General features: G+C 50.0%; 1 protein-coding gene across 1 annotated transcript; it reads right to left on the bottom strand.

Annotated features, from left to right (window-relative positions):
* Positions 1-3,449: 3,449 nt before the first annotated feature.
* On the bottom strand, positions 3,450-5,944 carry ZBTB3 (zinc finger and BTB domain containing 3). Its single transcript, XM_032153132.2, has 2 exons — positions 5,768-5,944; positions 3,450-5,519 (listed from the first exon to the last, which is right to left on the bottom strand). The coding sequence occupies exons 1-2, from the start codon at positions 5,864-5,866 to the stop codon at positions 3,900-3,902; spliced, it is 1,719 nt and encodes a 572-aa protein (XP_032009023.1). The 5' UTR covers positions 5,867-5,944; the 3' UTR covers positions 3,450-3,899.
* Positions 5,945-11,680: the final 5,736 nt, after the last annotated feature.

The following is an 11,680-nucleotide window of genomic DNA, read 5'->3' on the forward strand; positions in this document are numbered from 1 at the left end:
AGTGCTGGGATTACAGGCATGAGCCACCGCGCCCGGCTTTTTTTTCTTTTTTTTTTTTTTTTGAGATGGAGTCTTGCACTGTTGCCCAGGGTTGGAGTGCAATGGCGTGATCTCGGCTCACTGCAACCTCCGCCTCCCGGGTTCAAGCAATTCTCCTGCCTCAGCCTCCTGAGTAGCTGGGATTACAGGCGCCCGCCACCACGCCCAGCTAATTTTTTGTATTTTTAGTGGAGATGGGGTTTCACTATGTTGGCCAGGCTGGTCTCTAACTCCTGACCTCGTGATCCACCCGCCTTGGCCTCCCAAAGTGCTGGGATTAGAGGCGTGAGCCACTGCGCCCAGCCTATTTCTGTTTTCCTTCCTGCTTTATTTGCACTCATGTCCTATGTACCAAGGAAAAGTTTGTAGGCAAACCTCTAGGCCCTCCTACAGCACAGGCGGGGCCAGACTCCTCACACATTCCTAGAGCCCTTTTTGCCCCCATCCCATGATGGCACTCCAAACTCCCATTTCTTTGCTATCTCCACTGTCAGTAACCACCTGCGTGACCTTAGGTGAGTAACCTAAACCTCCTTAGACTGTTGTCGTCACACTTTTCAAGTGAGGGAGTCAGACTACATGAACTGTAATATCTTCTCATCCTGAGTTTCTTGCTTTAGGTTTTGCAAGCACCCATCATTGCCACAGCACCTCAGACCCTCAACCTCCCGCCACTAATCAGCCACTATGGGCCTTAGTGTTTCCGGCCTTTCAGTTTCTCATCTTCAGAGAACTCAATTCATATCTACAACTTGTAGGCAAAAATTTCAAATCATCAATACAGTACCTGTTATATCAACAAAAGGTCTTTCAGTGGGGAAAGCAGAGGTAACAAGGGAACAAAGCCAAATACACAAAAGGACAGAAAAAGAAAACAACTTATAGTTCTTGGTTAACTATGTTCAACTTTTAATTATTATTATTATTTTATAGTGACGGGAGGCCTCACTATGTTGCCCAGGCTAATCTGTAACTCCTAGCCACAAGCAATGCCTCACCTCGGCCTCCCAAAGTGCTGGGAGAACAGGCATCAGCCACCCCAACAGCACTTCAAACAATTTTTTTTTTTTTTTTTGAGACAGAGTCTCACTCTTGTTGCCCAGGCTGGAATGCAATGACGCGATCTCGGCTCACTGCAACCTCCACCTCCCAGGTTCAAGCAATTCTCCTGCCTCAACCTCCTGAGTAGCTGGGATTACAGGCACCCGCCACCAAGCCTGGATAATTTTTTTCTTTTTTTTGAGGTGGAGTTTTGGTCTTGTCGCCCAGGCTGAAGTGCAGTGGCGTGATCTCAGCTCCACTGCAACCTCTACGTCCTAGGTTCAAATGATTCTCCTGCCTCAGCCTCCCAGGTAGCTGGGATTACAGGCGCCCACCACCACTCCTGGCTAATTTTTGTAGTTTTAGTAGAGACAGGGTTTCACCATGTTGGCCAGTCTGGTCTTGAACTCCTGACCTCAAGTGATCCGCTTGCATCAGCCTCCCAAAGTGCTGTAATTACAGGTGTGAGCCACCGTACCTAGACAATTTTTTGTGTGTTTTTAGTAGAGATGGGGTTTCACCACGTTGGGCAGGCTGGTCGCCTCGGCCTCCCAAAGTGTTGGTATTACAGGCATGAGCCTCCGCACCTGGATGAAACAATGTTTTTAACCAGTATAGCAGGCAGGGTGTTTGCAGTGGCAAGCCAGGTTCAAATGCTGGCTTGCCCCTTAACTAGCCTCTGTGACCCTGAACAAGTTAACTTTGATTTCTAAGTCTCAGGTTTGTTTATGAACAACAACAAACAAAACAGGAAGTGGACCTCATACCTCCTAACATTGTTGAGGATTAAATATTTATATGAAATGTCTGACATAGCCCAGAAAACAGGAGCTCAACTGCAATAATAAATCATAATTTTATAAGCTTCCTTAATTTGTATACTTTTCCTAAGGCTACATCGCCCTCTGCCTGTCCCACTTTTTTCCTCATGAGCAATCTGACCCCTACCCCTACCCCAAGTACAGATGTGACATTCCAAAAAGGACCGAAGGAGAGCTGTGGCTCACGCCTGTAATCCCAGCACTTTGGGAGGCAGAGGCGGGCGGATCATGAGGTCAGGAGATCGAGACCATCTTGGCTAACACGGTGAAACCCTGTCTCTACTAAAAATACAAAAATACAAAAAATTAGCCGGGCTTGGGGGCGGGCGCCTGTAGCCCCAGCTACTAGGGAGGCTGAGGCAGGAGAATGGTGCGAACCAGGGAGGCGGAGCTGGCAGTGAGTCGAGATTGCGCCACTGCACTCCAGCCTGGGTGACAGACAGAGACTCCGTCTCAAAAAAAAAAAAAAAAAAAAGAACTGAAGGAGAGGTATGAAAGCATGCAGGAAGAAGAAACCAGCCAACAACAGTTCAAAGAAATACTTTACTTTCATTGCTACCTTTATGTTCCAGAACATACAGTGAGAAGCGATTACACCTCAGGAAAATTCCCAGTGCCCTTGGAGAGAGCTGACATATGCTTTGCCCCATAAAGTCCTGCTTATTTGGCTGGGCAAAGAAAAGGGTAGGAGGCTGGGCATGGTGGCTCATGCCTTTAATCCCAGCACTCTGGAAGGCCAAGGTGGGCAGATCACCTGGGGTCAGGAGTTTGAGGCCAGCCTGGCCAACATGGTGAAACCCTGTCTCTACTAAAAATACAAGAATTAGCTGGGCGTGGTGGCACGTTCCTGTAATCCCAGCTACTCGAGAGGCTGAGTTAAGAGAATCGCTTGAGGCCGGGCACGATGGCTCAAGCCTGTAATCCCAGCACTTTGGGAGGCTGAGGCGGGTGGATCATGAGGTCAGGAGATCGAGACCATCCTGACTAACATGGTGAAACCCCGTCTCTACTAAAAAATACAAAAAATTAGGCCGGGCGCTGTGGCTCACGCCTGTAATCCCAGCACTTTGGGAGGCCGAGACGGGCGGATCACGAGGTCAGGACATCGAGACCATCCTGGCTAACACGGTGAAACCCCGTCTCTACTAAAAATACAAAAAACTAGCCGGGCGCGGCGGCAGGCGCCTGTAGTCCCAGCTACTCGGGAGGCTGAGGCAGGAGAATGGCGTGAACCTGGGAGGCGGAGCTTGCAGTGAGCCGAGATCGCGCCACTGCACTCCAGCCTGGGGGAAAGAGCGAGACTCCGTCTCAAAAAAAAAAAAAAAAAAAAAAAAAAAAAAATTAGCCAGGCGTGGTGGGCCGAGATTGCGCCACTGCACTCCAGCCTGGAGGACAGAGCAAGACTCCGCCTCAAAAAAAAAAAAAAAAGAGAGAATTGCTTGAACCCGGGAGGCAGAGGTTGCAGTGAGCTGAAATTGTGCCACTGCACTCCAGCCTCAGCGACAGAGCAAGACTCTCTCAAAAAAAAAAAAAAAAAAAAAAGGCGGCTGGGCGCAGTGGCTCATGCCTACAATCTCAGCACTGCCAGAGGCCAAGTCGGGTGGATCACGAGGTCAGGAGATCTGTCAGGAGATCAAGACCATCCTGGCTAACATGGTGAAACCCCGTCTCTACTAAAAATCAAAAAAATTAGCTGGGCATGGTGATAGGCGCCTGTAGTCCCAGTTACTTGGAAGGCTGAGCCAGGAGAATGGCGTGAACCCGGGAGGCTGAGCTTGCAGTGAGCTGAGATTGCGCCACTGCACTCCAGCCTGGGCGACAGAGACTCTGTCTCAAAAAAATAAAAAATTAAAAAAAAAAAAAAGGGTAGGAACTTTCAGCCTGGGCAGAACCTTTATTCTTGTCACCCAGCAGGGGTGATGAGATGCCACCAACCTTCTGAGCTGCCATCTAAGGATGGTAAGAGCAGCCTAGCATCAGCTCATGCTCCCTTAGATGTTAGTTTTTGGGGCCAAGTACAAAATCTTTGGGTGGCCCTCCACCACTGCTGCTCTGTCTGTCTGCTGTTGGGGAGCCAGGGAGAGGCTGCACCCCTAAAAGGGGTCCCACTTCTGGATCTGGTTTGCTGCGTTTGGCCAGGTCCTCGTTGTGAGCCTTGCGGATGTGGCGGTAGAGGTCCCCTGACTGCGTGTAGCTCCGCAGGCAGTAGCGGCACTCGTAGGGTCGCTCACGTGTGTGCACCGTGGCATGTCGCCGTAGTGTGTAAGAGCATGAGAAGGTCTTCCCACATGTCTTGCAGGTGGGAACATCCTCAGTAAAAACCCCAAAGCTTCCTGGAGCTGCTTCGTACTCAGAAGACAGGTAAAGTGGCTCATGCAGGGATGCGGGTGCAGGCAGGGGTGAGGTCACCAATCCTCGATGATACTGCCCTGCACCTGGCAGCAGATGGTAGGGTAGATGAGGGTCTGTTGGCAAGAAGTGGTCACTTGGCCCCACTTCCTCCAGTCCTGCTGCCCCTGGGTCTTCAAAAGCCTCTGGCTGGGAGGGCTGTCCCCCATACACTGCTCCTCCAGATGGGAATGCTCTCTCAGGACCCTGAGGCTGTTCATCTGACACATCAGTCTCTTCATCAGAGATCACAATAGCTTCAACTTTCACCTGGACCAGCTCAGCTTCAGCTGGGGCTGGAGTCTGGGATGGAACTGGAGCTGAGACAGGGGCTGGGGCTGAGGTTGGGGCTGAGGCTGGGGGATAGAAGCCTTGCAGTGGTCCTCCAGGATCTTTTGGTTCCACCACCCTCAGACTCTCAGGACCCACATCAAGAGATGGCAGTGGCTCCAGTGAAACTGTTGGGATGCCAGAAGAGAAGTAGTTTGCAGGAATGGTCTCAGTGGAGCTACTAGGGCTGGCAAGAGAGACATCAGCCACTAGTGGATGAGGTGCCCGCAGATGTGGTGTGTCAACCTCCATGCCAGGCTGTGTAGTGTCAGCCCCACTAGACATTGGTGGCTCATCTGGAGGACGGACAGTAGGTGAGGGAGCGGCAGAGCCTTTCCATTCCCCTTTGCCCCAATGGCCTGATGTCTCAGCAGATGCCAACGAAGGCTGGGGGCCACGGGAAGTACTAGACAAAAACTCCAAACTAGGAGGCTGTGAGTTGGTTTCCTCCTCCTTCTTGGTACTGTCTGCCTCTGCCAGGGCCCGGGCTTGAAGCCGCCGCTTACACACCTTGACGATGTCATTCATGTGCAAGTAGCTGGCAGCTGCCAGCACATCCTCCACAGGGGTATCCCCTCTCAGGGTCAGCTGGCCAGCATACATAAAGTCCAGAAGCAGCCCAAAGGCTGGGGCTGTGACAATTTCATTGTGAATACACACCAGATCCCTCTTGTCCAATTCCCGCTCCTTGTAGAAAAGCTGGAAGAATGGGCTGCAGGAGGCCAGCACAGCCCGATGGGCCAAGAACTGGGTACTACCCACCATCACGGTGCAGTCACAAAGGAAACCCTGGGACCGCTGCTCCCGGAGGCTCTGCAGCAGCTGCTGACTGTGTTCTGGGAACTCCATAGTACCCCAGGAAGGAAAGGGGGCCCAAAAAAGGTCCCCACCAGTGGCTCCCTGAGAAAAAAGGACAGTGAGTTAAGACAGGTAACCTCCCCAGCAACCTTATCAGCCCTTAACTATCACTTGCCACTCCAAAACAATCGCTTAAGTTACTGCCCTTCTTTCTCCTAGGTCACACCCAAAGCTCTCCTATTAGCTCCGCCCACCTCGGCCTAACCTTAGAACAGGCCCCACCCCCGCCCAATAAGCCCTGCCCCCGGAAGTCCCGCCCCTTAGCCACCCTCCGCTTCCTTGATGCCCACCCGGTGGCGTCCAACGGCTCCACGAAGTAGAGATCTTTTTCGCTCCCAGGCCTTGCCAGGCGATGCCTCTACGCCCCACTTCGGGAACTCCCTAAGCATCTCCCTCACGCATTCCAGGGGCTAAGGACTCCCAGGGTGGGAACTAGCGGAGAAAGCTGATCCCTCACCCACCACCGAGCAGCCACAGGGCAAGCTCCGCCCCTTCCCACCTTCTCAGCTTTAATTGGCTTAAGATTGCCCTCCCCTGTCACGGATTGGTCCGCTCTTCACTAGCCATCCTCCCTCTAACTGCCGTCTACAATTGGGTGCTCGCCGCCATCGCTTTTACAGTCAGGCGCTGGATTGGGTGGCGCTCCTGTCCTCAACTTTTCCTCCTGGTCCCGCCTTCCTTGCCTCTGGGCCCTCAGGATTGGCTGAGCTTCTCCTACCTAATCCAGCAGGCAGGAGGTACCCGGCTCCGAGTCGCTGAACGCGGCGCTCTCCTGGCGAGGCTGGAGGTCGGGAACCTTACAGTGTCGGACCCCAGCTGACAGCACGCCACTCCCGCTACAGGCTGACAGGGAAAAAGAGAACCAACTAGGTCAGGCGCAGTGCTTCACGCCTCTAATCCCAGGACTCTGGAAGGCCGAGGAGGGCGGATCACTTGGGGTCAGGAGTTCGATACCAGCCTGGCCAACATGCTGAAACCCAGTCTCTACTAAAAATACACAAATTAGCAAGTCGTGGGGGCGCGCGCCTGTAATCCCAGCTATTGGGGAGGCTGAAGCAGGAGAATCACTTGAACCTGGGAGGCGGAGGTTGCAGTGAGTCAAGATCGTGCCACTGCACTCCAGCCTGGGCGACAGAGCAAGAGCCTGTCCCCCCACCCCCCTAAAAAAAAGAGAACCAACTGGTGACTGTGGGCAATAGCCACACGTCCCTGAACTGCGTTTGTCTCTTGAAGGTCCCTTCCTCTCAAAAATTCTAAGATTTGCCGGGTTCAGTGGCTCACGCCTTTAATCTCAGCAATTTGGGAGGCTGAGACGGGCAGATCACTTGAGGTCCGGAGTTCAAGAGCAGTCTAAACAACATAGTGAAACCCCATCTCCACTAAAAATACAAAAATCAGCTGGGCATGGTGGCGCGTGCCTGAAATCCCAGCACTTTGGGAGTCCGAGGCGGGTGGATCACCTGAGGTCGGGAGTTCGAGACCAGCCTGACCAACATGGAGAAAACCCATCTCTATTAAAAGTACAAAAATTAGCACGGTGTGGTGGTGCATGTCTGTAATCTCACCTACTTGGGAGGCTGAGGCAGGAGAATCGCTTGAAATTGGGGGGCGGAGGTTGTAGTGAGCCGAGATCGCGCCATTGCACTCCAGCCTGGGCAACAAGAGTGAAATTCAATCTCAAAAAAAAAAAAGAATAAATAATAATAAAAATATAAAAATAAGCTTGGCACCTATTATCCCAGCTACTTGGGAGGCTGAGGCAGGAGAATCCATCTCAAAAAATATATATATATGTATATGTTGTAAATAGAGACGGGGGACTCTCTGTGTTGCCCAGGCGGGTCTTGAACTCCTGGGCTCACGTGATCCTCCCAGCTTGGCTTCCCAAAATGCTGAGATTACAGGTGTCAGCCACCAAGCCTGACCTTTTTAATTTTTAATTTAATTTAATTTTCATTTATTTTTCTTTTTTTGCGTCTTGCTCTGTCACCCAGGCTGGAGTGCAGTGGGGTGATCTTGTCTCATTGCAATTCTGACCCCTCAGGTGATCCACCCACTTTGGCCTCCCAAAGTGTTGTGATTACAGGCATGAGCCACCTTGCCTGGCCTCATATATATTTATATTTGTTTGTTTGTTTGTTTTGTTTGTTTTGAGACAGTGTCTCGCTCTGTCGCCCAGGCTGGAGTGTAGTGGCAGGATCTTGGCTCACTGCAAGCTCCGCCTCCCGGGTTCATGCCATTCTCCTCCCTCAGCCTCCCGAGTAGCTGGGACTACAGGCACCGGCCACAACGCCTGGCTAATTTTTTGTATTTTTAGTAGAGACAGGGTTTCACCGTGTTAGCCAGGATGGTCTCAATCTCCTGACCTCGTGATCCGCCCGCCTCGGCCTCCCGAAGTGCTGGGATTACAGGTGTGCGCCACCACACCTGGCTAATTTTGTATTTCTAGTAGAGACGAGGTTTTCCCATGTTGGTCAGGCTGGTCTCGAACTCCCAACCTCAGGTGATCCGCCCGTCTCGGCCTCCCAAAGTGTTGGGATTACAGGCATCAGCCACTGCCCCCGGCATATATATATATATATATATATATATATATATATATATTTTAAAATAGAGATGGAAAAGTAACTATTTACCAAAAGCAATAAATACGTTGTGAGAATAATGGCATTGTTTTACAGGGGAGTTGGGGGGAGACACTGTTTTTCTCTCCTCTCACACCACCACAACAATCAACAAAGAAGGCTTCTGTGTGACCAAATGTGTTGGTTTTTTCCCCAGTCCACAAGCAAGCAATTCCAGCTGGGTGTCCTCTTGTTTAATGCCAACAGTGTCTACTTGGAGATAACCTCAGATTTCAAAGGTTTAGGGTGCAGATCCCAAGATCGCCCTCCCCACCGGCCCCCCAGTACTAGTTTCTTTTATCTCCTTTTGTTTTTATTTCTTTTCTTTTCCTTCCTTTTCCCTTTCTTTCTTTCTTTTTGTTTCTCTCTCTTTCTTTCTTTCTTTTCTCTCTTTCTTTTCCCCGTTTTCTTTTCTTCTGTCTCTCCCGTCTCTCTCTTTCCCCTGCCTCCCTGCCTCCCACCCTTCCTTTTTTTTTTTTTTTAAATCAAATTATTGTTTACCAGACATGGCCCCTGACTTCTGATGCCAGTCAAAAGCCCCAGGCTGTTTTACCTGTGCCTCTGACTGACCAACTGTAAATCTAGGCCCCCACAACTCTACTTGGGCTTTCGTTAACTTACTAGGGTGGCTCATAGAAATCAGGGAAACACTTACTTACGTTTACTGGTTTATTATAGAGGCTATTTCAAAGGATGCAGATGAAGAGGTGCCTAGGGTGAGGTATGGGGAAGGGATGTGGAGCTTCCGAGCCCTCTTCCGGTGTGCCACCTTCCAGGAACCTCCAGGTGTTCAGCCATGTGGAATCTCTGAACCCAGTCCTTTTGGATTTTTGTGGATGCTTCATTATGTAAGCATGACTGCTGAAACCATTGGCCATTGGTGATCAGCTAAACAGTTCAGCACCCCCTCCACTCCCCAGAAGTTGGGGGTGGGCTGAAAACCCCAACCTTCCAATCATGCCCTGCTCTTTATGGTGACCAGCCCCCATCCGGAAGCTACCTAGGGCCTGCCAGCCATCAGTTAATCATTAGCATACCAAAAAAATCACTTTAGAGATTTAGGAGTTGCATGCCAGAAAATGGGGTCAAAGAAATGTATATTTCACAATATCACACTGTTTCTATAAGAGACAGCTCGATTTTCACATCTGCTTCTATTAGCTATTAGGATATATTGTTTTGATTGAAATACATGAAGAAAAGTTGGTTTCACACAGACATGTAACTAGAAGAGCACTTCACCAATCCCCTGAAAGTTTCTTTTGGGGACCACAATTTGAGAATTGCTGTTCTGAGCTTTCAGGCTCTACATGCACACACTTTGAGGAGCAGACACAACAGTCCTTGTCATTGCTTTGGTGTCTTTTTTATCCAAAGTTTCAGTCTCAGGCAGTAGAGTTTACAGTAGTGAAGAAGGCGACTTTCCCAGGTGTGAGGGCTCACACTTGTAATCCCAACACTTTGGGAGACCAAAGCAAGAGGATCACTTGAGGCCAGAAGTTCAAGACTAGCCTGGTCAACAGAGTAAGACCCACATCTCTGCAAAAAATAAAAAATTACCCGCGCATGGGGACCCATACCTGTAGCTGGGGAATGCAATGAGCACTCCAGCCTGGCAGCCTAGGTGACAGAATGAGACCCTTTCTCAAGAAAAAAAAAAAAAAAAGGTGGGGCCGGGTGCAGTGGCTCAGGCCTGTAATCCCAGCATTTTGGGAGGTTGAGACAGATGGATTATCTAAGGTCAGAAGTTCGAAACCAGCCTGGCCAACATGGTGAAACCCGGTCTCTACTAAAAATACAAAAAAAAAAAAATTAGCTGGGCATGGTGGTGGGCACCTGTAATCCCAGCTACTTGGGAGGCTGAGGCACGAGAATCACTTGAACCTGGGAGGTGGAGGTTGCAGTGAGTCGCGATTGCACCACTGCGTTCCAGCCTGGGCACCAGAACAAGCCTCTAATTAAAAAAAAAAAAAAAAAGGAACACAAGCTTTGGAGGAGGTCAGCTATTCATACACAAATACCGCCCCTTGATCTTTTTCCGGCTCATTTATAAGGTAAGAATAATAGTATCAGTGTCAACCTAAAATAATCCGACAGGTCAGAACCTAATTTAGAGTTTTTTCAAGTGCGAAGTATGAGGATGGAACACCTGGAAACACCAACTCCAGAGGAATGGAGTCAGTGTTGTGAAGTAAGAAAGTTAAGATTTCATTTATATAGGCAAGCACACAGGACTTTTTAGTAGGATTACATTTTTCATGGAAGATTGGTACATAGTTATAGCAATTTGGTTGGCTATAGACAATGTTTCTTTTTGGAAAGAGTACATGTATTTTTTTTTCCAATTTTTTTTTATTTAGAGTTTCGCACTGTTGCCTGGGCTGGAGTGCAGTGGCAAGATCTTGCCTAACTGCAACCTCCGCCTCCCGGGTTCAAGAGATTCTTCTGCCTCAGCCTCCTGAGTAGCTGGGATTACAGGCACCTGCCACCACGCCCGGCTAATTTTTTGTATTTTTAGTAGAGATGGGGTTTCACTATGTTGGCCAGGCTAGTCTTTTTTTTTTTTTTTTTGAGACGGGGTCTCGCTCTGTTGCCCAGGCTGGAGTGCAGTGGCGCAATCTCGGCTCACTGCAAGCTCCGCCTCCCGGGTTCACGCCATTCTCCTGCCTCAGCCTCTCCGAGTAGCTGGGACTACAGGCGCCCCCCACCACGCCCGGCTAATTTTTTGTATTTTTAATAGAGACGGGGTTTCACCGTGGTCTCGATCTCCTGACCTCGTGATCCGCCCACCTCGGCCTCCCAAAGTGCTGGGATTACAAGCGTGAGCCACCGTGCCCGGCCAACCAGGCTAGTCTTGAACTTCTGATCTCGTGATTCGCATGTAACTTTTTTTTTTTTTTTTTGAGAAGGAGTCTTGCTCTGTCTCTCAGGCTGAAGTGCAGTGGCGCGATCTAGGCTCATTGCAATCTCCGCCTCCCGGGTTCAAGCATTTCTCCTGCCCCAGCCTCCCGAGTAGCCGAGTAGCCGGGATTACAGGCATGAGCCACCGTGCCCGGTGCATGTAATATTTTTTAACAGAGGATAAAATAGTCATGGATTTCCTGCACTCCAACCTGGGCGACACAGCAAGGCTCTGTCTCAAAAAAATAAAAATAAAAAAGGCCGGGCGCGGTGGCTCACGCCTGTAATCCCAGCACTTTGGGAGGCCAAGGCGGGCGGATCACGAGGTCAGGAGATCGAGACCATCCTGGCTAACACGGTGAAACCCCGTCTCTACTAAAAATACAAAAAATCAGCCGGGCAAGGTGGCGGGCGCCTGTAGTCCCAGCTACGCAGGAGGCTGAGGCAGGAGAATGGCGTGAACCCCAGGGTGCGGAGCCTGCAGTGAGCCGAGATCGCGCCACTGCACTCCAGCCTCGGTGAAAGAGCGAGACTCCTTCTCAAAAAAAAAAAAAAGAAAAAGAGTTAATCTATAATCTGAGAAAAGAAGTTGTAAACTATATGTGACTCGCAGTCATATCTCTCTCGAGGCTTAAAGTGTTTTTTGGGATTCCAATAGCTTTTAAATATATATATATA

The sequence above is a fragment of the Hylobates moloch genome, unplaced genomic scaffold (assembly GCF_009828535.3).
Source record: "Hylobates moloch isolate HMO894 unplaced genomic scaffold, HMol_V3 SCAFFOLD_5, whole genome shotgun sequence".
Lineage (NCBI taxonomy): Eukaryota > Metazoa > Chordata > Mammalia > Primates > Hylobatidae > Hylobates > Hylobates moloch.

Excerpts from the sequence above, each read along its gene's own strand:
- ZBTB3 (XM_032153132.2), bottom strand. The coding sequence starts at position 5,866 with ATGCTTAGGGAGTTCCCGAAGTGGGGCGTAGAGGCATCGCCTGGCAAG. Across the intron at positions 5,520-5,767 it reads GAGCCGTTGGACGCCACCGG|GGAGCCACTGGTGGGGACCT; the intron begins GTGGGCATCAAG and ends CTTTTTTCTCAG.